The sequence below is a fragment of the Tetrao urogallus genome (assembly GCF_951394365.1).
Source record: "Tetrao urogallus genome assembly, chromosome: 7".
Classification (NCBI taxonomy): Eukaryota; Metazoa; Chordata; class Aves; order Galliformes; family Phasianidae; genus Tetrao; species Tetrao urogallus.
The window spans coordinates 19,306,900-19,334,890 of record NC_136820.1 but is presented as its reverse complement, the minus strand read 5'-3'; the positions used below and the strand labels follow the sequence as shown (position 1 = coordinate 19,334,890).

At 38.6% G+C, this 27,991-nt stretch overlaps 1 protein-coding gene across 2 annotated transcripts in view; it reads right to left on the bottom strand.

The window, feature by feature from the left end:
• Positions 1 to 27,991, bottom strand: part of HIBADH (3-hydroxyisobutyrate dehydrogenase) — a gene marked incomplete at both ends in the record, with an annotated part of 80,265 nt that overhangs the window by 8,844 nt on the left and 43,430 nt on the right. For both annotated transcript variants that reach the window (XM_079538572.1, XM_079538573.1), the window contains 2 exons: positions 2,822 to 2,898; positions 3,697 to 3,830. In XM_079538572.1, coding sequence (XP_079394698.1) covers positions 2,822 to 2,898; positions 3,697 to 3,830 — 211 coding nt within the window. The remainder of the gene's footprint in view (positions 1 to 2,821; positions 2,899 to 3,696; positions 3,831 to 27,991) is intronic.

Genomic DNA, 27,991 nt, shown 5'->3' with positions numbered 1-27,991 from the left:
AGCTTCAAAACTTTCAATGGCAACATTCATAAAGCATGAAATTAGTGGAAAAATAAAAAAGGTATTTCAATGGTCAGACCTAAGACTGAATTTTTTTTAAAATATTACTTATGGAATCCAAATCCAATAACTTCCAATGAAAGTGGACATCTACATTAGTAAAGGAAGACGATATTGAGTAAAGTCTAATGGTAAGCAAATATAAAAAAAAAAAAAGCAATTCTGTAGAAATATCACCTTTTTTTTCTGGGAGCTCATGGGGATTTTTGTTCATTAATGCCAATTTTCCTTCCTCTGGACAATATTCTATCTGCTACTTATACAGAAGTATGGAAAAATTCTGTAATTTCAAATATAAATAAAACAATAACAGATGTAATTTAAAAATCTGAAATGAATGAAGTGAAAATTGAGGCCACACGGTTAATGAAAACAATAGAGAAGTGGTTTATTAATAGTATAATGCCATACTGTTTTGAAGAAAGAATATATTGATTTCTGGAAGGTACTATAATATGACTTTCTAGTGACATCTGGTTCAGTCAGTAATATTTTGAATAACTGATCATCATCCAAAGTCCTTAAAACTCAGGACTAGAATACAGCAAATATACATGATGCATGACACAGCGATTTTATATTCTATCTAGAAGTTAAAAATACATATGAGCTCCACTGTTTCTGCTCTGAGGGTATTTTTGGGTTTCCGGAGTCCTTTGCTAGGTCGAGTCAGATTTTATCAGTTCAGCTTCCAACTCTCCCCAGGTAGCCAAACCATTTCTCACTAGTTAGTCAACCCACCCTTAAAGCTTTATACTTTAAAACAAACAAACACAAACAACTAACCCATCTTATAAAAATTGAAAACTTTTAACAAGTAGAAAACTGTGACTTGCATGTTAGAAATCTGTATGCACCAGGAGTGGAAAGCTCTTATTCTACTTGTACACAAAAGTCATCTCCAGGATTTAATCCACGGCACATTAAAATCAGTGCAAGGGTCCTGAATTGCTTTATGTTACTGCCTACGTCTTAATCTCATTTAGTCCAAAACTGCATGAGGTGTCTGTGTTTCATATTATTCAGGTTACAATCAGCAGGTTTCTTCTACAATAACTACAGTTTCTTCTTGACTGCCAACACTGTAAGCAAGGAAGATCAGTAAATCGTCACCTCGATAGTGGATTTTTGCTCACAAATACTGAACACAAATTCAGCCAAAATTTTCACTGGAAGCCAATAAAATGAAAAATGAAAATTCCAAAAATCTTACTACATGGCTGCAGGCATCCATTTGTTCTGTGCACAGATTACATGCCCAGAATACCTGTGTTTCAAACCTCTTGACTTTATTCTTTATTTTTAATTTTAAACATAGTAATTTCTAGAAATACAGACAAAAAAATTAATGAAAAATCAATTACATATGTTTTATTAAGTGAAGCATGACTTAAACCAGAACATGATGAAAGCTTTACACCATACTGAATTACAACAGTTGTATACAATGCCACTGTTTTTATTATGGCTTAATACAGACGTGCCTCTGTATCTTACAGACTCTCAATTTTAAAATGTAAATGGTACAGGATATTGATAAACCAATTAGCACTGATGCAAAGCAAATTCCTCTTTTATCTCAATTACAACATGACAACTTAATAGGTCAAGATAGTCTAACATCTGAGACAAGGGCAATTCAATAAAACAACTGCATCTTGATATGGTAATTAAGAGGAAATGTGAATCCATTACACTGCCTTGTGTATGTGCACACATGTAGGTGTTCTTTTTTATTTATTTAAGCATTTGATGCCCTCTTGTTGTTTTTACAGTGCAGCAAATCCACATGAGCACACGGTCCAAAGCCCAGTTGATAAGTATCTACGCTACCTATAGTTTTAGCTGGCCAACTGGAAGGATGCAACCATGCGATGAATAATTGGTGAAGAACCCTTAAGAGATACACAACTGGAAGATAATCTCTTCAAACACAGAACTGCATATAAATTTGCAAATGTTTTAGATCTGGCCAAGAGAATTTAGGAAGGTTCAAATACTGCGATACTGAAGCAGTACTTGCACTTACTGTATTTAAAAAATTTCAAACACAACAGGAAAAATAAATTGGTTACAAGTGGAGAGGAAAAATCATTTTGTTTCATATAAAGTATAATATATTGCTTCTTACAAGTCAAATGCATCACCTGCTAGAAATGAAATGGTAATTTTAGCATTGAAAAGAGCAGAGTGGAACATACTCCAGCTCTTTGACAAAGCATTAGTTTTGGAAATTAGGTCAAACCACAGTGATAAACTCTGACAGAAAGGTTATTTTTTTTATGCACTGATCTTAATCTGATACATGCACTGCATAAGAACTTTTACTTTACAATATATTTTGGAAGATTTCACAAAGTTAAACAAAGCCAACATGAGCCACGTGAGAGAATAATATTCAGAATACACTGCACATTAGCTTAGAATCTGAATACCTATCTCTATATTACCCCCTATGCATGTGATGTACGACAAACATTACTGTATAGAGCACTATACAATACACTAACAGAATAAAGTCTTATCTTCAGATGCAGAATGTAACAACCTTTACAGTCAACGCAAGAGAATATTCCTGTTCTGAGAGCCCTACCTTAGTTAAGTAACACCTCTAGCATGCTAATGGCTTTTATAAGAGAATTTCTGGCAAAAGATTTTCGATGCCATCCAATTGTCACTGTCTTAGCAAAAGTCAACTGTAAAACACAAGACTGTTAACACAGAGAAAACACTTTCAATCCAATACAAAAATCAAACTAACCTGATTCCAAGATTCATAGTCTCAGCAGTTCCAATCATACTGATGGCCAAAAGCATGTTGTTACAAATCTTTGCAGCCTGAAAATAAGTTTATCAGTCAATTAGTTTTTGCATTTTCTAATCAAAATGCATTACATTTATGCATAAGTAATACACAGGGATCTTTTAAACTAAATTGGGGATAGTTTTGATTAAATATGCTCAGACACCTCTTCTCTAAAGGTAGCATCAGTAAGCATAAACGTATAGCAGTACAACACACCAATGAAAGGTGCCCCATGCTACTTTTAGAGATTAGGAAATATTTTTTTCTTAGTATAGTAGCTCAGTTTGTAAACATGGCACATGAGTTCTCTTTATCCTTCAGAACATTCAATAAATCTAAATTTGGAAGAAATAAAATAAAAATCTGTATCCTTTTACAAGTATAATTTAACAAGACAATGTGAAAAAGCACCAGGTCAGATGTTCTGGTACTAAGCTAACTTAGGAGGAAGTTTTTCACAAAGAGGGTGGTGATACACTGGAACAGGTTGCCCAAGGAGGCTGTGGATGCCCCATCCCTGGAGGCATTCAAGGCCAGGCTGGACGTGGCTCTGGACAGCCTGGTCTGGTGGTTGGTGACCCTGCACATAGCAGGGGGTTGAAACTAGATGATCACTGTGGTCCTTTTCAACCCAGGCCGTTCTTTGATTCTATACAACATACTTGAGAATGGTGCCAAGATACTATTTCATCATGGTTGAAAAATAAGGAAACAAGTGACAAAACATAATACAAGGCATTTCATTGTGGAACAGAAGAGTAAATATCACTCAAGAAAAATAAAGTAGCCAAAGTAGAAATCTGAGATAACTCTCAATGCCTCAGCATTACCTGTCCAGTTCCAACCTCTCCACAGTAGACTACATTGGAACCCATACATATTAGCAACTCTTTGGCAGCATCAAATTCCTGTTCCACTCCACCAACCATGAAAGTAAGGTTTCCAGCTCGAGCAGCTCCAACACCTGAATCAAGACAACACTGGATTTAACACCAGTACTTTTAGAAAGTCTTAACAACTTCACCTGACCAGTAAGGGTCCAATGATGAAAAATGTATGCATTTAGTAAGTATATATAGTCTGAGTACTTACAGGATTGCATATCTTAATTCTCAAACACTTCAGAAGACAAAGCCATCTTAAAGAAGGCTGTATCTTCAGCAGTAATGGCAGACAATTAACTCGTAAGAATTACAGAAAACTGGCAATGTGACTTTTCATAATTTCATACGAAAAAACAACCAACCCTTCCTGTGACTTTGCACCCCATAAAATTCATTGTAACTGAATTGCTACGTAAAATGTGTTGCCAAACTGCTCTTCAAACATGACTATTCACAACAGTTGCTCAAAATTAGCTCTTGTTTTATCAGCTTTTCCAAACTCTGGGCTAAGTTTTTATCAATGCTTGCTGACTGGTAACTGAACAACTAAAAGTCACAGACATGTGAAACCTACTGCTTGCCTTCTGACATGCCACGGTTTATGATGTTCCTAATCAGAAGCAAAGTTCTACTATGTTTCAGAAACCTTATATTAGCTTTCTATGCATAAACATAACAGACAATCATATAAAGTACTATGTAAAACCAATGTAAAACAATTGACAGGCACACACACATACAAACACACTATTCCTGGTTTTATTCAAAAAAATCTATCCGATTTTACCACAGGCCAGTAGGAACACCCCATAGTTCTTGATCATATTCTTCTTAAGCACAAAAAGAGCACTTTTTTTTCCCTATGTGATATTTAGCATCTGCATGAAATGTTTCACTCCTTAAAAGATGCCTAATTCTAATACAAATTACTCTTATAATGTCGATTTCCTCAACACCAACAGATTTAATTGGTAGAGCTTCTACGAAAATTTACCCCAAACTAATTAACATATCAGCTTCCCCACTATTTTTCACTTCAGCAAGAAGTATAACCAGTATAAATTCTCTGTGTTACGCATCAAGCTTTTGCCTTTTAGGACGTACAGCTACAGGTTATGGCCCCTTTGATATAAAACACTAGTTTTATTTGAAATAATAATTTGAAATAAAACTAGTTAACGGTGTTCTTGCAAACAGAACGTCCAAGTAGAATGGTTTGTTCTTTCTTTATGGGGTGGACCACTCTGCTTCTACATAAGTCAGACTGTTCCCTAGCTATGATTCACAATTCTTTTTCATGAACTAGCTACCATCACATCCGTAACAATCCTTATATTGAAGTAGTTTCCAGGCTGTAAGTGGAACAGCCTGCACTGTGCTAGGTGTTGTGCAGTCACAAATGAAAACCCACTCCCAAAATGGAATTTCACGTATTTTTCTTTGCACTCATTACCTCTTGTCTTGGTACAACTAAGAAAGATCTGCCTCTCTCCTTCTCATCAGACATTTCTATATAATAACATCCCCTTGAGCCTTCTCCAAGCTTCTCCTCACACGAAAGATGCTCCAGTCCCCTTATCAGCTTAGCAGCCCTTTGCTGGACTCACTCCATTACTGGGGAGTCCCAAACTGGAATGTCTGGAAAAACACAGACCCAAAGCTTTCAACTGATATATACAAAACATGCTGCTCCTCGATAAGCACTTTAGTACTGATATATCGACAATGGTAAAGACTTTTCTGCTCTTGTTAAGACACCTTATCTGCAGCCAATCCTTAATCTCACTTGAACAACTCCTCCCCAGCCAACTCATGTGGCAAATACAGAGAACTTGGCAAAGAGCAACGCCTAGATTTAGAACTAACACAAATAGGTCATTGTCATCTTGTTGGCTACCAATTTACTATGTACATGACCGCAAAGATTGCTACATTAATAAACACAATGATTTTCATTCCATTCCTCCAGCTATTTTTATTCAAACCACATAATGGCCTTTACCACTAATCCTGTGATCTGACCTGCAGCAAATTAAGTAGACAATTTAAGTCAAAGCTTACAAACAAAATCCAGTACTATCCATCATAGGTCAATAGCCTTGTATCTAGATTACAGACTGCTAAATAGCTTCAGAGAGTCATTTATTAGAGCAAAATTAATGCTGACAATAGTTTTCAGCTGGTTAATCTTCTGACAGCTGCACTCTCTCACTTGTTCAAACACTTACATTTCAAGTAGAAAAAATAAATTAGCTAACCAGAAAAAAAAGAGCAATTTGTTGTATAATGCGGAAGGCTTGGAAAGTTCTGTTTTTAAAAACAAAAGCCTATATAGTTCACACTAATTTTTATCATTGAGGGCCCTCCCCAGTTACTAGCTGTTTTATCAGAATTAAACAAGCAATGCAGCAAGTCTATAACACTGGTAATTTCTGCAAGGTTAGGCAGGGAGGAGCAGAAGAACTGTAACTTCAGCTAAAAATGGAAACAAGAATACACTGCTCTATTTCAAAAATCACAGATTCCTCACCAACAACACAGGCCAGTGAAGTATTCTCAGTTTCTAACGCTGATGAGAGGAAGGAAGAAAGCAATGCAGCTCGATGTAATAAAAAGCAAAGCTAATGACTACTTTTCACGTTTTGACTTCTGTAAGATTTCTTACCACCTCAAACATTACCGTGCCAGGTCAAAAGTCCATATTCAGGATCTGTTTGTTCTTTCCAAAATACTGAGAGCTTCTTCTTGTCCTCAGGGAGCAGTTTCTGAGAAACTGTATTAGCGAGCAGCACGTGCAAGACCTCCTCCTCTGCAAGACAGGGCTACTGGAGCCCATGGCTGCTGCCCTGTGCTCAGCCTCTCTGTAAGAGCCCCCCAGCCCACATGCAGAATCCTCTAAGGAGGTCATGCCAGCAGATTGCACAGAGTAGCTCAACTCTGAGTCAGTAAATCATAAGACTATCAGAGTGTTTCCCAGAGATGTAAATTGACAGGAACAGGTTTGCAGATAAGAGAGCTAGCCAGTGGGAGGGACACACACACACACACACACACACACACACACACACACACACAAAGAATCTGGGAGAAAAGCACAGTGAGAAGTTCTAGAGTAGGTCTGCAATACGTATACCCACGTAGGGACAGGCTTTCCACTTGGGTACCAAAAGGTTTTGGACAAAATCTGGAAGATTAATGTCTTGTAATGAGAACAGGTAAATAGAGAGCAGCTCCTTAAAACATCCTGTCACATCTGCCTGAGTCATTTGCAGGGCAAGGATTAGTGCAATTCACGTGGTTCTCACTGAATGCCCACAGTTTGCCCAGTGAACCTGACATAGAGCAGCTCCTAAGTTCACAGTTTTATATGAAAAAGTGAATGGAAGCTTAGGGGCCCTCATATGATAGCAGCAACTGGCCACAGCTGTCCTGAGACAGTTTGGATTCAGACAATCTCAAGTTTTAGGCTCCCAGCCAGGCAGCCTATAGGTTCTCCAGCCACCAAACACTTCCATATCCATTTTTCCTTGCTTATTACAGCTCCTGCAATATTTAGTACCTTGGAAACAATCCTGTAATTTGCAACGGATGCCTCCAGCTCCAAAAACAAAGGCCCTATCCCTAAAGCTACATCAGTAAGAGGAGTTTGTCTACAAGCAGTTTGCTTATCATAAAAAATAGAAATTACTAGGAAAAAGAAAGTTAATGAAGATGGTACATGAATGTATCTGCTTCTAGTTTCAGTTGTGTTACATTTCCAAAAGAAGAGGAGGGCACAGACAAGTTAAAAAGAAGGGTCACTGTAGGGCTGTGCATTAGAGGAGGATTCCAGCTACACTGCTGAATACAGAGAGCACCCAACCATTCCCCTATGCCACTTAGATCACTGTTGTGTTGCACCTGCAGATAATAACTTCTGCTGTTGACAAAGTTGAGAAGAAAAATTTAAATCAAACATGAATGAAGCTGCTTTGAATAAGCTAAGGATGAGGGTTATAAGATGAAGAAGCTCAGAAGGCAAATATCCATTTCAACGGTGACCTATTCAGCATACAGACTACTGAGCAAGACATAATTTCAGCAACTGGCTTACGACCCAAAATAGATGTAAAAATCAACAAGAAAAATTAAAGTGTTAAAGTTTGAATGCTCTCTCCTATTTTACAGTGTTGTACGTTCAATGAGCAAAGGAACACTGGTCCCTTATCCCAACATTTTTGCAAAACTGTAACCCAAATGACTATTGTTTCCCCAAACAAGCAGTTTCTTGTTATGATTCCTCTCTTACAGTTAGGTGAACTTAAGAGCCTGCATCTGTCTATGTGTGTACGTGCTTATAAGTGCAAAGCAGTGCCTTTTAAGTACCTGCCAGCTCAAGAGAAATATTTTGGCTTGTGCAACTCGCAAAAAGTTAAACCAAAATACACAAGGAAAGATTAACCAGAAAGGTTACTATTGTTTTGTTACATGTATAAATCAAGAACCAACTAAAAGACAACTGTAGGTACAGGCAACCAACATGCATAGGCAACATCAGCTACAAATCCTTACTGGAAATAAAGGATATTTAAAATTATTTTAAAATATAATTTCATATACAATTATAATTATATAATACTATACAAATTATACAATTATATATATTATACCGTAAGCGTAAAGTAACCCAGAGGAAACTACTTATCTTATCCAATATAAACAGGAGGTCATTCCTTTCTAGTCTCTTTGTAGATGAAGTGTTACGGGCTTAATCTATTTCTAAGAAATGAGTAAACAGAACGACCTCAGGTAATTAAAAAAACAAAACAACACAGAACAAAACCCCCCACCGCTCCAAGGGATCTCATTTCTCTCCCTATTACAAAAATCAGCACCAAAGGTAGAGCTATGAAGCTATTCTATCGCTGTAGAACCGAAACAGTAAATCACTTAATTTGCTCCAAAGAACTTAAATGTTTTAACCAGTCTGCCATCACCAGAGATAAAGAAGAGGGCCGATGGGACCGGGCTGCGATGTGAGCCGTCTTTAAAATGCAATTGTTCTAATCATTTTCTACAGATGCAGCCTCACAAGGGGCTGCTGTCACAGGGACCATTTACGACTTGTTATGGTGTCTCTATTGTTTACCAGAGACATTCTCTAAAAAGGCGACAGCTGGGACAGAAAGCTGCTACTCAACGAACAATATAATCCCGTGAAAGTAATCAACAAATTTAAGGGTGTTAATTAACTTTACACTTTATCATGTTCAATTAGTTGTCCTTTCTCGAAAAGATTGCCGTGCACAATCGGTTTAGAGCATGCCATGTTTGATTTGTAAGCGATCACGGTCTCTGTTCCTTAGCCCATGTCAGATGTCCTCTGGGGTGCCGGTGACACAGACGGATGGCTCTGCACATGCTGGGGGTGATGCGCTGTAGCTGGGACCAGCAGCACGTCAGCCCGGCCTCGCACAAGCGGAGCACCACGCGCACAAAGCCCCTCTGCCGCAGCACAGGCAACAACCCAAAGTTTGGTTTTTGCCGAAGCACAAAGGCACAAATAAACGGGCAATTTTTCATCATTATATCCCGGAGCATGGGGCTTGTCTTTTAGGGGCACGCTCGGGATCATTTCCTCCCAGCAAGACCCTGAGTCGTGCTGCATTATGCGCACGTTCCTACATTTTACATAATGCACGGCTGCCTCTCCGCGTGGCAGCTGAGCAAATGGGAAGTTCTTGTGGATATAAAATTCTGCAGTGACTTTTAAATGTCCATTCTGCGTTTATGATGGCAGGGATTCTAGCGGAAAGTTAATTTAATTTATTACTAAAATCTGCCATTTTCCCTTGCACGCACCGGTTTTGCTTGCTAATGGGACAAGGCAAAGCTCATGATGAAGCGATGGCATAGTTGGAATTACGCCTTAATGAAAGCCATTGCTACCTCACTCTTCTGATGAATAGAGCCTCGCACCAGCATACCTCATGAACTAGTGATGTTTGAACAAAAATGGAAATGGAGGTTCAGGTCAGTGCTTTGAAGATTTATACAACGAGAGCTCAGTGCAACTCCAGGAGAAAAAGCACGCTTGAGGAAGTAGATGCATCCCTTTTACAGCATCACCCAATTATAAAAGCTGCAAAATTATGGCTGTGCAAAGAAAAAAAACGAGTTGATTTTTATTCTGTAGCAACAGGCAAATTAAATGCTCATTATCATAATTATTAAAGCACTTACGTTGTACATAAAAACAAACTGAAAAAAGAAAAAAAAACAACAAAAAAACTGAAACAATAAAAATGAGAAGAAAGCCCCATGGAAAAGTTGTTAACTCTGAAAGCTAATAATGGACTAGGTTAAATATTTAAGAGGAAATTATAGGCTATATCAGAAATAGCTGAAACCACAAAACAAAGCAGTAGAAAACATTAGTTTTCTGCTCTGAAGAAGATCTGCAGGGAGAAGGGAAGCGGTCGATAGATCCTTAAATTGGACGCAATAGCTGTTCTTCTATCCCAAGTTGGCAGCTGCTACATTTGCAGCCCTGGTTCATTATTTACCCATAATGACCATCAAGCTCCAGTCAAAGTCAGATCACAACAACTGTCAGCAGCTCTTTTAATTAGCCTTGTTTGAATTCAGATAAATATCACAATGGCCCAGCTTCTGCTGAAAAAGCAACAGAAGACTGCAAGGAGTAAGCTGTGCTGAATTCCAAACAAACAGTACTGTGAAGAAGTCTAGCAAACAAAAGTTTATTTTTTTAATTGAGGAAGGAATGATGATGTGCACGCTATTATTTCTCCCTCATACGATATTCATATCGCAGCCCACTGTTCCTGTTTACGTGCGTATTCGTGCTTCTCAAATGCCAACTCAAAGCATCACTCCTCAACCTATAAGGTAAACTTCAAGAGATGGTCTACAGTTACTAATTAAATCTCTAACCTCTGTGAAATTGTATGTTTTGAAAAACTGAATCAGAATTAAGGAATGCACATATTAACAGGATTAACCTCTCTCCTAATTTATCTCCTTCTGTTTGTTTATCCTCAGGGAACATAATCTTCTGTTGCATCAAGCCCCTCTCATTCTCCCTGTGTCAGCAGCAGAATAATAATTCCCTCCTCCTCCTCCACCCCTGCCTCCCAGAAGCACAGGCAAGAACGAGGAGTGGATCAGGCTGTGAGCATCAGCACTAATGCTCCACGCAGCTATTTTCATAACAGCAGCATAGAGTGAAAGAAAGATGAGAGAGAGGTGAGCAATATGCTACCTGTTCTAGAGAGCCCAGCGTGAGAGAGTAATTGAAACATATTGCCTCCTAGAATAGTACGGAGACAGAAGATGGGGCAGAGCACACTTTAATACCCGTTCTTTAGCGCTTGCGTTGCTCTTGTGGTTAGCTATATTTTGCTAGATGCTGTGCAAAGACAAAAGCCAGCACCAACCTCTCCCATTCCCTATGGCAACCGAAGAGGCACTAGTGTACATGCAAGGACCCATAGGAACATTGAAGGAACATGCTGAAGGAATCAGGGTACATATATGTGAACAACAGGAACACACATGTGTTACAGTGGTTCCAGAGCACAGAAAAAAATATTTAAACATCTTCAGGAAGGCAGTGTAGAGAGAATGATGAAGAAATAATAAAACAGGCAAAACAGTAATGAGAAGCTTTATGCTTTAGAGGAAGCACTGAGTGGAATTCCGCAGGGATTACTGCATGAACTTGGCCATGGACACTAGCATAAAAATCTTCCATCTGATTTAGATGTATTACAGAAGGATGCCAAAACACAGAAAACAATACGTCCTCTCAATAAATCATGCAAAAACTGAGTCGAAGCTATTGTTAAAGAGGCTTAGCATGAAGCAAATGCACCAGAAAAAATTATGGATGGTATTAAGTAGCAACTGACACCTCCAAAATGATTAGCCAAAGAAAATAAGATGCAACAGACAAATGCACACGGAAGGTGCTTTAACCTTGTCAACAAAGTACAAGCTGAAAGAAAGGCCTGATGAGGCTGTTCTGTTGGCAGCACTGTGTTTAGTTCTAGTTATTGGAATGGCAAAGTGAAATACCAGAGTACCTGGAAAGTTACCAAGGAGAATAGTTCACAGCATTGCAGTAAGAAAGAAAATAAAGCACGATCGATTAAATTAGCAGCTTATTTTTAATACCCCAAATTCTGCATCAGAAACACTTTTGAGCAGTAGTTCATGCCAGTTATTTCTCATATGCCCTCTCTTTAATCCATACTCCACCATAAAAAGCCCTGGAGAACAGGAAAAGCCCTTGGGCATCCCTGCTGGAGTACCAGAGTTAGCTGTTCCTCAACATCTATGAGTATGGTCTAAATCTCATTTAGGGCCACAAGCCTGTACAGAAATATTAAAACTTAACACCAACTGCAAACATCTACCATCTTGGGCTAACTGCATAGGATTTAGCACAGTTCAAAGCAGGTATTTAAGTTTTTATCCCAACATCAGCAAGAAGGCTGGCCAGCCAGTGCACAACTGAAGTGGTATGTTCCAGGTATCCCATAAGCCAAGTGTTCCAATCAGACTTTGGGAGAGTCCAAATGCAAAAAGCACATGGCACTAAGCTATTTCGTTAACCGTAGCTGAGTTCTGAGTAAGCACAACATCAATACAAAAGAAACAAAGAAAATAACCCAAGATCTTCTTGGCCAGCACTACTGTTTGAAATTCTAGGGCTTCAGTGAAGATCTGAAAATGAAACATAAACATGCACACAGTTTCTCAACTATGTGGGCCAGTGCTATCCCTCCACACAACTGATTTTCAGCAGACAGGCTCCAGCACAATTCCCATGCTGGCTGGATTACGCATTACATCCTAGAAACAAAAGAACTTCTCAATCGCATATTGCAAAAACAAGAATATTTTATGTTTAGCATTAGAAAGATGGCAGAGCCTCATCTTTAACATACACTGATGGCTCCACAACTCCTCTTTCTTCAGAATATTCCACACCGCATAGAAGATCAGCAACTTAAAAAAAAAGATACTGTTATGGAACAATATGAGAAAAAGCTGAAAGGGATGAGCATTTGCAGTGTCCCCTTTAGAAAAAGCAAAATGCTGGAAGAGCGATTCCATCTGCTCTTGCCAAAACCCACAAGCAATACCCAAACAAACAACAGTAACCAAATCACCACATTAGCTTAAGGTTTGTGTGGAACAGCAAAGGCCACAGAATTCCACCTTGGCATCACAGCTTTCGATCTCATCAGCCTCAAGCGAGCACCATATAGCTGCTGTGGTCTCTGACCAACAAAAAGAGACATTTGGCCACATTTGCTGAGCTCTGTAAATTATAGAAAGCAGTTTGCCATACGCCACCATGTCTGCAGATTTTGCTGGTTGGACCTGGATGTCTCTATCTAGAAAGCATGAAACACTCATGTATAATACCTTAAAACAAAACGCAAACATGTCTATACTCCACTGTGGAATAGATACACTGCAGCCAAAACCCCACATTTACACAGCATAACAAGGACTTTATGAAAGAAGAATAAATCAGGACATATTTTTAATATATTCCTCTAGTAACGGTACTACTGTAACATTATTCCTTTTTTACAAAAACAAAAAAACACTTTTGTCCTTTGCACTTTTCTTTACTATATTACGCAGATTGGCCCCCAGAACCAACAAAACAGAGCAGCATTTTTCTTTCTTTCTTTTTTCTTTCTTTTTTTCTTTTTTTTTTTTTCTTTTTTCTTTTTTTTAAATAAAGAAGGCATTAAGCACATTGCTAAGAGAAAAAAAATTAAATCACACTGAGTCATACATTTAAGCTGCAGTTGCTCCACAGGTATGGGTTCTAGTGCTCTGCTTAGTAAAAAGTACCCTTTTAAGAAAGCCAGCTGCAGAAGCATAAAGTCACAAAGATCAGTTTATGTTGACGCATTCATTAATTCTTTCTTGTCATATAATAAAAACATTGCAAAAAACAAAAATCAACAACAAAAAAGAAATTAAAATGGGGGTGGAAGAGCACAGCATACCTAGTCCTAAACATTTCTGGTTTATCTAAGAGCTGAAGATGTAGCAATGCCACAGTCCGACCCCAAGCAGTAGGAGCTCATTTATATTTACAAAATGTATCTAGTTTCTAACAGCATCAGTTATCAGCAATCTAACGAAATTCTGAACAACACTGGGCTAGACAGTCAGAAAGAAGGGCTAGACGTTATTTTAAAAGTATCAAATATTTTCTGCTAGATACTTGCCCAATCCAGAGTTTTAATTTTACCTACTTCAGGTACAGTCTATGACTGGACAGCCGATAAGGTTTTACCAAATGAAATTGGAAAGAAACACTTGGAAAAATAGCAGGACTGAAGACTGCACTGAACATTTTTGAAATAACTTTTGGCTTTTGTCCCTTAAAGTGCTTTGCATGGTATGAGGACCACAGATTTCTTCCGTCAGGTGCACAGTGCACGGCTGCAGATGTGCTGAGCATTTCTGCAACCACCCTGTCACTGAATCTTAATGTAGGATACAGTAAAGAACCCATACATCACCTTTCAGTTTCTCCTTTAAAATACACGCTTACTTTTAGAAAGCCTAACTTTATAACCATAGAGTAATACAGGATTTTCTGCTGCCTTCTTTCAGCATATTCGTGGTTAATTCTAGAATTTTTATTCCACACTAAAAAAGAAAGTAGAAAATGCAAGATGACATCTGCTACAAGAGCAGATGAAATTGGAATGATCCAGACCTTCCATTTAAGGCATCTTGTAGTTTTTTATTTTTATTTTTAAGGCTGTTCTCATATCTATTTCCTGTTTAGGAATCCTCTGCACATAATTCTATTATTATTCCTTTGCAAAATAGAAAATATGTATCTTCCATAGAACTAGATTTAGCATTGCCCTCCAGCCTAAAATGTAATGTACCATTCGATGTTCTCAAATTTATTTAACGACTCTTACCCAATGAATTCAAATTCTGTAATTTAATTATGAGCCATACTTCTTTACATCACACTAATTCTAAGTTTAATATGGAAATATTTTTAAAAAGAGACGCTATTTATGTTATTACTTTTATTGTTTCAGGAAGGACAAATATGCAATCGTATGGTTTAAATTTACCAATCTTTAAATGCTCCAAATGCTGCATTTTCATGAAACAAAGCACATTTTCACACTGAACTGTACAACATGTCAGCTGAAAGAAATTCACTATAAGTATTGTACTTTTTGTTTTTCAAGTAATTGCAACTACTGCTGCGCTACAACTTAAGAGATTTTGCACAAAACCAAATTAACCTTTTTTCTTTAATGTAAAGGTATCTAAAGTCAACACACACCCTGGTTTTCCATAAGAAGAAGAAAATAATAGTACTGCATTTGCCTATGAACAGAATCAAGAGGGTAACAAAGTTAATTATTCCTCATAATCAGTAATTATGATTAGATAAGAGAGTCTTTGGTAATGAACTGCTCTAATGATGGAGGACCTCCATCCTAAGAAATATAATAGTACATTAACATAACTGTGTATGCAAAGTACATAGAACCACCGCCACAGTTAACTTGTCATTGAATGATTAAATAGGAATTCATAATTAGAAAAATCCACAGCGTAATTTATTGGCCTTCCCGACGGTTCTGGTTCATTAGAAGTTGATTACCAAACAGTGACCTCTAGTGGCCCGCAGGGCTGTCATGCCACCTTGTTTCTCCTAGCAGCTCCTAGCTGCTAGTTCACCTACAAACCTCACCAGAAAGAGGCAATTCGAGGAATTTAAAATGTTTCCCTCGATAATTCACCTCTTACTTTTATTAATGTTAACGGCTTCAAAAAAGGTTTCCCTTTCTGAAAGCAGTTATAAACGTACACACTGACACAAGATAGATATAAATGTACGTGCACTGGAAAACAAAACAGGCAAAAAGCAAGTCTAACATAGCTCTCGTGTTAATTCATACCGGTATACTGATTAAACTTAATGTTTTCTGGAGCTATTTAAAAATGTCCACACTTGCAGTGCTTGTTAGAGACTCTGATTAGCTCAGGGTACCGTACCTTGAGGCCAAGGGCTTGTGAGCAGTGCCTCTAAATGCTCACTCCTGCACTAAAGCAAATGATATTGGTGCAGACAGGCAGGGCAGAGGCAGAAAGCTCACGAGAAATAAGCCCTGTGTTTCATAGTAAGGGCTGAACAGATGCCTTGCAATGCTTTCAACTCCCATTTCATTTACAAGAACACAACTTAAGTAAGATCCGCAGCTAATTGCAAAATCTTTGCAAGCAATAGAGGGTGGGATTTCCCCCTCACTCAACATCACAAACCCACTGGTAAGCAATTTGGGAAGTTTTTTAAGTTTTCCATTAGGGTATCCACACCTTTTTTTTTTTTTTTTTTTTTTTTTTTTGCAATAGGACAGCAACTAATTCTCTCTTTTTTTTTTTTTTTCAATCCAAATATTTTTTTAACAGGAAAGAAGCACATCTGAAACTAATACAGAAGTTACTCAAACACAGTGTTAAACAAAAATCCACGTTCAGGGAAATCCAGGCAATTTCATTTCAATTGTTTTCATTTTGCATCTTGTTAGTGTTGGAAAACAGAACACTTTAGAAGCAACATGCATGTAATTTACTTCTTTTTTTTTGTTGAACATAGAAGTGGATACAGAAATAATACTCTCCCATCAGGGAGAAGCTAGAAGATAAACTGTAGAGTCCTTTTTCACACACAAACAGATTTCCCAGAACGACTCCCGTCTCTCAAATGAGGTGGAGCTGATGGTGCCAGTGTGCTGGAAACCAGTTGCAATAAAGAGACGAATGGACAGAAATCTGCACCCCTGATTTTCCCATGCACAAGTGAGAGAGTGCATGTGTGCGTGCATATGTGTCCACATGCTGGATTCTGGCTGTTTGTGGCGATGATTTAATATAGTGAGTGGATAATGAGCTGTGCTCCCCGCAGCAAGTGAATCACCATTTAATGCTATTATCAACAGTTCATGACCCACCGGCATGAAGTGTCAGCCTGATTAATCTGAACACCACTGACCCCGGCGAGGGAAAGCTACCTTATTGTCAGAATTTAATATATAATAAAATCACAGGCAGAATATAAATACCCGATAAAGCAAAGCTGATAACAGAAAATACTCTTTATTCTGCTTTTCCTTTTGCACTTGTTAAGGTCCAGTTAATTTATTTATTTTTAAATAAATATTTTTTGTCTAGTCAAGCAGGAAGCAATCCATTAGGACCTATTATTTTGATGTACAACAAAACGCCTCAAAATGGCTGTCCAAACACAAACCCCAGGTTGATACAAATAAGAAAGAAAAAAATTAGAATAAGCCAGTCCAGTACTTGCTACTGTCAATTCATATCAGGAAATGATCAGAAATTGTTCGTGCTTTTCTAAGGTCAACGAGGCAATAAAAATACTGATCTGTAAACAGGAACAGTTTGTAGAGTGATGCTGTATGACTCATAGAAGAACACTACATCCACCAAATAAGACCAATATGCATCAGATAGACTAGAAACTTGTGCCAGCTATATCATGAATATAAGGGGAAGAAATAACCAAGAGACATTTACAGTGAAGATTTCTGCATATACAATTCAAAATCATCATGAGAACCACTCAATGCAATTACGAATTTAACCATTCTCCACAGAGAATAAGCCACAGAAACAAGGAAAAAAGCCCTATCACACATCACAAGGAGGTTAGCACAATGCTGCTGTCTTCTACACGCTTCCTTCTGATTCAACCCAGTCACAAGTCTGATAAAATGTAGAACTTTTAAAATGTCTTTTGTGAATCCTATACATCACAAGATATAATTAAAGTTGGTGGGAGTATGTGTAAAATTACATGAACTTACACAAGTATAGGAACTACTATGGCTTATTGTTAAAACGCCCTACTGCAAAATAGGTGAAAACTACTGCAATTATTTTTAAAATGAAAAACAATTATTTCACATCTCACTTTCCACTGTTACCACCTGGTACTCTGAAGGTTATGGGACTTTCAGGACAAGGGACTGAAAAAGAACTGGGACTGAAATCCCCAGATCTGCCCACATATGGATAGAATGACGGTGGGTGAGACAAGAGACTGATCGTTCCAAGTATTAACTTATAACAATTGGCAGCCAAGTGAAGGGGAACGTGTCAAACCGACTTGACTAAAACTTGGACAAAACAAGAACCTTGATGTCTGAGCTCCCAGTTAAGAGCTCTGCTGGAAATGTAAAGAAAGAATAATGGAATTCTGGACACTTATGCAGGAAAGTAATTTATGCTGCCAACACGGACATATGTTTAAGCTTCACTTTTCCATTCAGAAACCAAAACATTCTTGTATGCCAGTTGACTAGTAAGAGTTGGCTTATTTCGCAGAGGCTGTTCTCAAATAGTGCTAGCTGCAGTGTGCCCAAATGGGTCAAGGCATACGATAGCTGCTTAAAATCTCTTCTGAACCTCCTTTTATAATCTCTTTCTGAGTAAGTTTGCCACACAACAGCAGAGATCCTTGGTGCACTCAATTCCTGGAAGCGTTGAACCCAGGAATAAGGAGCCTTAACACAGAGAGACCATGTTTAGGTCTCCATCAAGGAGAGATTGCACATCTGTTTGCTAGGATGTCCAGAACCTTCTCATTTATCTGCAGCTGATGACTATCTTCATGACCAAGGGACTCTTGTAGATCAGCCCGGCTCTTGCAGTTAGCTGACTTCCTGCTGTTGGAAGGCTCCATGGTTTTTCTCTTCTGTACCACACGTTACTATTTCCACAGTTCCTCACTGTGCACTTGCACTTGTTCTGCGAACCCCTTTAAAGACCCTGTTTGAGTAAACACAACTTTCACTGCATTTGCCTCTTGGAGAGGTGGAGGAACAAGGGAGCAAACATAATTTTTCCCTAATCAGCTGCATGATAAAGCCAAGTCCAACAAGGGAGCACAAAGCAAACAAGGGGACAACAACACCTTGCAAGAGTTTCATCTTCACAGAGATGGGGAGGCATAGCTGGGTCTTATTCATATGGATAGAGAACAGTGTGGCATACTGCCCAGGAACACTGTTGAAAACAAGGACCTAAAATCAAGTAGAGATTCAGTAAAGCAATGACTGATTCTAAGTAAAATTAAAGAACAATGAAAGTAAAGGAACAGATGAGAGATCAGTTTTCAACTGGTGATGATGGCTGCATATACAGTGGCACACGTATGTGCTCACAGATGAGGAAAATAGAGATAAGGAAGATAGATCATCTAGAACAAGGAATCTCAAATTGATTTTTATCTTATGAAAACAAAAGCTATGACTAGGAAATACAAACATAGTACATATAAAGCAAACTTTAATAGCAGTAAATTAGAGAAAAATAAGAAAAACACTGAAGTATGTAAGCCTGTTACAAAAACAACAACAACAAAGAATAAAGCTAGCATGGAAAATGTAATAGTAGACAAGATTAAATTGTTACTGCTCAGAGAGCAGTCCAAGCAACAAGGGATAGGCACCCAGTGAGGGCACAAAAACATTTCTTCCTAAGAGAAGAATATTAGCATCAAAATCTAAATTAAAATGAATTACAAAAACCCTATGCGGAGAAAACAACCTGATAATTAGTAAGCCTTGTGTGATACATACATAAGAAACAGGCATCCTCCAGGATAAACTGTTGTCTCATCTTGAGCCATGTTTATGTTCTGTTCTCAACATTTTACACAAATCAATTACATCAGAAATGAATTGATTCATGCACACTGAAGAAATGCAATACTGTAGAAAGAACTCATAGGGTTGTATTCCAAAACTTGTCACCTTCAAGTATTCCCTAGAATACTTTGACATGCATGTAAATTGTTCAGTAGACGGTTTTAACTTCCTCAATCAAAAAAAAAATCACGAGGTAAGTACCTGGAATAAACAGTGCAATTTCATGTGTTTTGTACTTCGTTTACAGCTATCTATTAAATGCCCAAAAAATGTTATAGAAAGAAAACAGTGGCTAAAATAATTTAAATATGCTTTTTTAAAAGCTCTTAAATCAGAAGAAAAAAATAGGGAGATAACATTGCAGTTTCAAACTAGCTTTTCAATTACACCCTGAAATGAAGATGAAAAAGAATTGCAGTTGTATGATAAAAGCACAGAAAAAAAAATGTTCATAAGTGGTTGCACTGTGATCTTTCCGCGCTTATTCTTGTCTCAGAACATGTAACCAGGAAGCTGCATTTTTTTTTTTTGTCCCCAGAGATCTGGACTTTCATTCATAAGTGACAGGGAAAATGGGAAGAATAGGTGAACTATAGCAACTTAATTCTGAATAGACACTTCATTCTAATAAACATCCTTGAACAGCAGAACTTCCTAATTTTGGTACTGTCTCCTCTAACAGGAGAGAGGTCATGCATGAGTATGGCTCTCACTCGTGCTGTACCCCTTGTTAATTAGCACAGTACACTTCAGTGGGCACTTTAGGGGGGAAAAATACAGAAATATGTCCATAGCAGTACTCAATATACTTAGCTAAATATCCAGAGCCTCAGGGGGAAGTCAGTCTGTGTTCTCTGCATACAGGCATCTCAAGAGGTTTTGATGACACCCACATCACCCTTTTCCTGGAAAGTGGGTGAAGGAGGAAGGCAGAAGAGAGTTGTTGCCTGATAAACTTACAAAGCATACTTAATTCTATGTATATTTAAATAATTGTTCAAAATGTGAATTGAATATTCTACGTGGCATCAGAAATTTAATGCATGAACCAGCTACTGAGCAACTGGAATAAAAGTATCCACATCAGAAATTACTAACACTGGCACAGATAATACACAGACAATTATCAGATCTGCTAAACACAGCCTAACGTTACAGTCTTACCAGGGAAGTTAATGATGCCTGATACAATGTTTGAAATGCCAGCTCCTTAATCACTTTTGGTTAAACATATAAGGGTACTTTTGCCTTTCAATAATTCTTAATTTCTGTGGAGCAGTTTTTCAGACTGCATTCCTTATCTCAGTGCAGCCTCTATATCCATCTCAAGTAAGATTCCTCATGTTCTTTGTGCAGAAACAGGAAAGCAAGCAGATCAGAATCCCACACTGAATCCAAAGATACAGTACTTTGTCTTAAAAAAGGCTTTTTTACATCCTGTATCAAGAGGTAGCTACAACTCAGTGTATGAAACAGTGAAATGATGATGTAAGCATTTGAAAATATCACCAAAACTCTCTTCCTCGGGAAGCTGCTTAATGCATCAGGAAAGCCTGTTCAATCAACAATACATCCCAAAATTTGAGCCAATTTATGGAAAAAAAGATAAGTGACCTAAGAAGGTCATCTTCAGAATCAGATAAAAGCACAGCCAAAGGAATTTATTTAGAATATAGGCTTAAAAGGAATACATATACATCAGATTTGAAGGTTTTTCCCATTCCAAAACAATGTACGTAACCAAAAAATCAGGTGGCATGTTCTCTAGTTTTTGGGATTTTTTTTTTTTAATCTGATGGACACAAATTAGTGATTTGCTCATCCATCACAGCTGTTTGAACATAAATGCTTTGAGTTTACTGTTCTAGAAGCTAAACCTTGCAAATTTTGTGTTGCAGCATTGAGGGAGTCAACAAAAATTGTAACTTGTAATGTCAGCTTGTTTCATGAACAGATACAAAAAATAATTAAAAGGCTCAAGGGGACTATCCTGTTTCTTTCAAAGAGAATTTTTTTTGCAAATACTTATTGCATACTAAACACGTAGTAAATAAGAAAAAAATAATTAAAAATGTCACAAGTCTGCAAAACAGAGTGGTCTTTGTTTTGCCACCTTGTCTGATTTGTTCTCCATTCATGGGGACTTCTTTTAGAAGAGAAAACCCTTTCTGGACAGTCTCTGAAATGCTATCACAAAGCATTCAATAAAAAGACCCCATTCAAATCAAACAAAATTATTATTTAGTGAAAGAAAGACTCAGCACTAAGCTAATGTGCTACAGCCAGTTGAAAAACTGGGTGGCTGGGATGGATCACAAAGCTGTTTCACACTGCTCTCACCAATACAGAGTCCTGTATTGGTGCAAGGCCCTTCCTGCCAGCAACTGCCCCGACTTCAGTCGGGTACAACATCCTCCTTCATGAAAGACAGCCTCTAGCCTGACCAAAGGCAGAGTGCTCAAGTGCAGACAGGGAACCTCAGCCCACCTGCTGAGACATGAACCATTACAGCAGTAATGCGGGAGTGCCTCTGTTACCTTCACATTATGGAGTGGGTGGGGAAGAGCTTCCAGCCAGGTTGCCCTGAGCTGAGATTGCTAACAGAGCAATGCCACAGCAGAATTAGGCATGCCTGTTGCAGGTAGTGAAGTTTCCAAAGGTGGAAGGGTAGGGGTGGATAAAGGTCATCAAAAGTTAAGTCATAATCATAAGTTACAGTACAAATGAAGTGATAAGGGCAGAAAAGAGTACCAGTATCTACTGGTCATGTTTACAAAGGCTAAACATTACTTTCTAGTAGAGAGTGCAATAAGAAGGAAAAGACTAACACCCAATTTTGATATACTGCTTTTCAGAAAACAGGCAGGAGTTAGGGCTACTGGATTGGCAAAGTCTTTGCATGATACCTCCTCAGAACAGCCCGAACTCTAATACTTGAAGAACAGTAGGAAACATCTCTCCTCCAGCCTTCCCAAATGAAAGTGAATTAATAAATTTGATGAAGCAAAAAGATCCGTAAGAAGTTAGGACATTTTGGTATACTATGTCCAATAAAAATCTTGTTCCCTCTGTTCATAGTGATTTGCATATATCAAAAAAAGGGAGTGCTCAAACCACAAGCCTATATGTTAAACAGCGGCACCTACTACTGTCAGTTGTGGCAGCTAGTAAGTGGGGAATGTAACACCAACGGGACAGAAAGGATAAGCTGATGAGACAGCACAGCTCTTGTAATGGTTTTGTTCCTATTTTGGAAATTGGATGACCTGGACTCTAAACTTGTGGTGAACTAGAACTTTCCTAATTTGAAAGGGGGACCAATTTTAAATCCAACTTCTTGGTGCTTAGCATCTGAGGCTCAGGAACATCAGAGTTAAGCAACTTGGAACAATACAGGAACAGATTTGATTTTTTACATAATTTGATGGAGGATGACTGAGGAAGCGATTTCTAGAATCACATGCTCTTTTCCTACCTATACTGAATATTTTGTGCACACTGTTCAAGTAGAACAGTTGTTGCCTGGATTACACTTTCCTTTACAGTGTATTTCCACAAACTGCTCCCTTTAACTGAACGTGTGAAATCCAGAATACAGCAGGATTAGTTCAGATAGAAGGAATACAGGAAGAAAAAAGCTCCAGTGTTTCATTTTACAAATGTATCAAGTCCATAAAACGCATTTATGTCACTGAGAGGGCATGCTTGGTTAGAAACGTAAATATTGGTATTGAAACCCAACATGTAGAAACTAACACCAAGTGAGAGATTTCCAAACAAAATGCTGGAGAACAGGTTTGTCCTGTCCTTGTTTAAGGATGGAAAGAGCTTTCAGGAGGCTCACTCTCAGCGGCACAGCAGCAGCCATTTAACAGAAGCAGGCTTCTGAAGCATCTTAACAACTCTCACTGGTGACTTGTTACATCCTCCCACCGGTCCCCGCAGGTCCTGTACCCTGACAGGCAGGATGAAAAGCTCCTCTAGCGGGGCCGCGGGCTGTCAGAAGCCACCAGCTGTCCTGCCAGGGCTCCGCCATCGCAGGGGCCAGCTGACAGCCTGGGTGTTGCTGGCCATGCTGAGAAACGTGCCACCCAGCTGCTGTGTGGTCACGTCCATCTGGAGATCTCCAGCCAGACAAATCTCTGGGCCTGTCAGCTCTCTTCAGCAAGCCTTGTTATGCAAATTCAATTACTCAAGTGTGCCCTATTACTGCTGGCTAACTGCTCCTAGAACCGATCTCACACTGACAGTCAGCTCACATTTTTACCCACCAAAAGTACCTCATTTATTCTTGCTCAACTACTCCCTTGTATCATTAAGGCAGAACAGACAAAGTCCATAGTACTGTAACCTCTCTGCAGCGGGTTACTATTCCTTGCAAAGAGCTTAGAGAGAAATTAATTTGAAAACATAAAGCTTCTAATCAAACACGAGTTAAAGCCACATTGTCTACATAACTTACTACTGGAAACAAGAGCTAGTAAACTCCGACAGAATTCTAGTTCATGTGGCAAGTATTTTAAAAAGCAAACAGATAAACACGAAACATTACTGAGGAAGAAACGTGCTCTGTTTGAGGTATTTACTTTAACAGAGGGGCACAGGTAATGAGAAGTAGAATTTCTCATTTTCTCTAGCACACCAGTGTTTGGATTTGTTCAATTAGTGGGACTGCTGCAGCAATAACCACCTACTTCTTTCACATATCTACTTATGGAATCTAATTTAAAAGTAGTCTGAGCCATTAGAAGTTTTCCCCAGTGCAGAGATAAGGATTTTACTTAGAGGACTCATAATGTAAATATGGCAATGTGTAATAAAAAAGTTAGTTGAAAAATTAGAAAGGAAGAGTATGGCATCATAGCGTACAGTTTCCCCATATATAAATAAAAGTTTCAACTCAAAATATTGCCGTGACATTGCACGCCTTCATTTAGAATAATTACTCAAGATCTGTCATAAGGAGACTGTGGCAGATAGTGCAGTTTGCTACAACAAACGAGTGTGTCTGTATCTAGCATATAAGCCAAATCTCAAGGGTTTGTTTTCCAAACTGCCAACTAGCAAAAGAAATATTGTTAGTGAGCAAGAATACTGATGGGATTTTCTGAAACAAAGAATTCAACTGTAACCAGTACAAAGCAACAGTATGGCTATTTGGCTAAACCAATAAGCTGATTCAGGTCTCAGGACAGAAGACAAGTCAAGCCAAGTTTCTCTAACACCAAGCTCTTCACCTTCATAGGAATAAAGTTGCATTTCTAAGTGTTGATTTATCTCTCAATGCCTTTCAAAAGTGAATTTTTGGAGAAGGGCAAAGGATGAGGGGAAGACATACTTTGAAAACTTAAACACCTACACTCAAATGGTCTTGTCTTTAAAAGCAACGGCTAAACAAATTTTAAAAAAATCAGTGTTGGAAGAACATAGGGAAAATACTGAAATGCAGTTGTGAGATTATGAGTTGATTAATACCTAGGAACTTGAGCTATTGTGAGTGAAGATATGAGTTAAGCTCTGGGAGAAAGAGGAAAAACGGCACAGCACACTGTGCTGGCAGAATGCTTGGCATGAGCAAGGCAGATGGGGGAAAAGATACGTTTGAGAGATAAGCATTGTTGTGTTAAGTCTTGAAAGGCAAAGATAAGCGATGCAGACAGAGATCAGAAACCAGGACAAGGATTTCAGGAACATATTTAAAGCAGTTTGCAAGAAATGCAGTCTTTAGGTTAAAGATAATAGAAGGAAGACAAAGGAACATGAGAGGCCAAGAAAAAAATGAAAAAAGCAAAACACCCACAGTTATCTGAGATAACTGGGTCATGGACCATGGTCATATCAATAGCATGGGAAGATTTTAAAACAAATCTAGGTGAAATGTCAGCAATACTTAAAACTTAACCAACTTTGTGGAAGAAAAAGAAACTCTAGTCACATTTGGTAGTGAGACTGGACTGTGAATGGGATTACTAGTGACTGTGGAGGAGCAAAACCTTTCTAAGACTGCAAAGTGGTGGGAGGGAGACAAAGATGTTTGTTGCAAATCAGAACAATTAATAAAATGGGGAATCACAGAATTGTAGGGGTTGGAAGGGACCTCCAGAGATCATTGAGTCCAACCCCCCTGCCAAAGCAGGTTCCCTACACCAGGTCACACAGGTAGGCATCCAGGCAGGTCTTGAACATCTCCAGAGAAGGAGACTCCACCACCTCCCTGGGCAGCTGAGAAGGACACTGGAAAACGGGTATCTGAATTCAGAATAAAACTAATACTAACAGAAGTGATTTTGAAAAAAGCCGTTTTGCTTAAATTTTTATAAAGACATCCAAATTCAATTAAGCAAGGTGACTGAAGCATAAAATTAACAGCAATAGTGAAGGGTCCTCACAAATGGTGTGAATAACCCCAAAGAAGTCAAAAGGATTACCATTCTCAGAGATTATTTTTGTTGATTTGGGCAGGGTTAGAATGAGACAAAGAAAGAAAAGTAGAATGGAAATGCACATCATTGACACATCTGGTTTTGATTGAAGATCATTGCTTTTAAAGGAGATTTAAAAGCCTCACTCCTAAGAAGCCAACTACATTCTGAAAATCAACGGAGGGATGGGCACTAAACTCACTTCTATACCTCCTCATCCTCTCCTTAAAGAGACAGCATGAAAAAGCATTTGTTTTTAAAACAGTCAGAGAAAACAACATCTAAATGAATTTCATTCTGCCAGTTCTTACACACGTGCCTACGTTCTATCACAAAACCCACGACACCTCTATTCAGAGATAAATTAGCACTGTGGGAAAGTTCAGATTCATTGACACCTTCCAGATAAAAGTGACAGCTCTGATGACATCACCCCCAGTCTACTGATGTCTGACAAAAACCAAGCCAACTCTATATAAAATTTCTGTAACAATAATGCAAATACCACAGCCAGACTCAATCTATTCTTCTTGATTTATGTGACATTAATACTTCAAATCAAGATAAAAGTGTATAAATGGAAGCTGAAGAAGCAATACTAAGACACATTGCATTGACAATAAGACAAGGACAGATAATCCAAAGAAAAGTAATTCAAGAAAATAGAGCAGATATCAAGTCAACTAACTTGTTCACCTGAGAAGCTGTGGTGATTTCACACCAGTAGATAGCTAAGCTCCAACATGCTATTCTTTCACTTCCCTTCCTCGAAAAGGCAGGGAGAGAAAATATGATAAAAAAAAAAAAAACAAAAAAAAAAAACAAACAAAAAAAAAAAAACAAAAAAAAAAACAAGAACAACCACCTTGTGGTTTGGGATAAGGACTGGGAATTCACTCACCAATTACTGTCATAGGCAAAGCAGACTCAGCATAAAGGAGATTAATATAATTTATTACCTATTGATAACAGACTAGAGCACTGAGAACTATAAAAGCAAACTAAATCCATCTTTTCCCCATCTTCACTCTTCTACCTTCGCCCCTCCAGCAGTACAGGGGAACAGGGGCTGCAGTCAGTCCATAATGCTTCTCGCTCCTTCATGGTCACTCTCTGCCTCTGCTCTCTGTGGGGTCCCTTCCATGGGATACCCTTTCAAAATTGATCCCACACGGGCTTCCCACAGGCTGCAGCTCCTCAAGCGCTGCTCCAACACATGACCATACCACAGAGCCCATCCTGCAGGAACCACTTCAGCAAGGGTACCCACAAGCGACAACTCCTCTAGATATCCTGTCCCACCATGGGCTTATCCCCATAGGCTGCAGCTCTGGCCCAAGACTGCTCCTGTGGGGGCTCTCCATGGGCTGCAGTCTCCTTTTAGCCACATCCACTGCTGCACAGAAGGCTCCTCCATAGGCTACAGGGAACTCATGGCTCAGCTCTGGCCAGCAGCAGGTCTCTTCTGGAACAGGGGCAGTTGGCTTTGGTCTGACATAAGGCAGTGTTGGACTGTGCTCATAGAGACCACCCCTGCAGCCATCAAAAGCTTGCCATATAAGTCCAGTACACAAGTACCCTCAAGCCAACAGGATTCTATGTGGCTTTCTATTTCCTCAGTCATGGTGTGCCTTATTGTATGTGCTCAGGGTAGTTAATGTAACTACCCTGTAAGCCAAGCTCTTAATTGTTCAGTTTCTTGCTAAGAACAGGGCATAATTATTTCCCTACCAACAGAAGAAATGTAAGTAGTAATTAAAAAAAAAAAAATCAAGTAGACAGAACGAAGGCATGCAGAAAAAGCTCCTTTTGTCGTCTTTTTCCTCTCTTACCTCCTTCCTACCAGAAGCAAGAAGAGTTGCACCACTCATGTATTTCTAGATCAAGCTACAAAAGCCCCATACCTTTCCTTCAAAAATGCCAAAGAAATCATGAAGTCTTTTCATGAAATTCTCATGGCGAATTTTATCCCTGCATTATGCAAAATTCTGTGATGTTCATTAGAAATACAGCTTTAAAGCTCACACAGTTCAATGTTCTCATTTAAAGCAACTCAACTGCTCTCTCCCATAT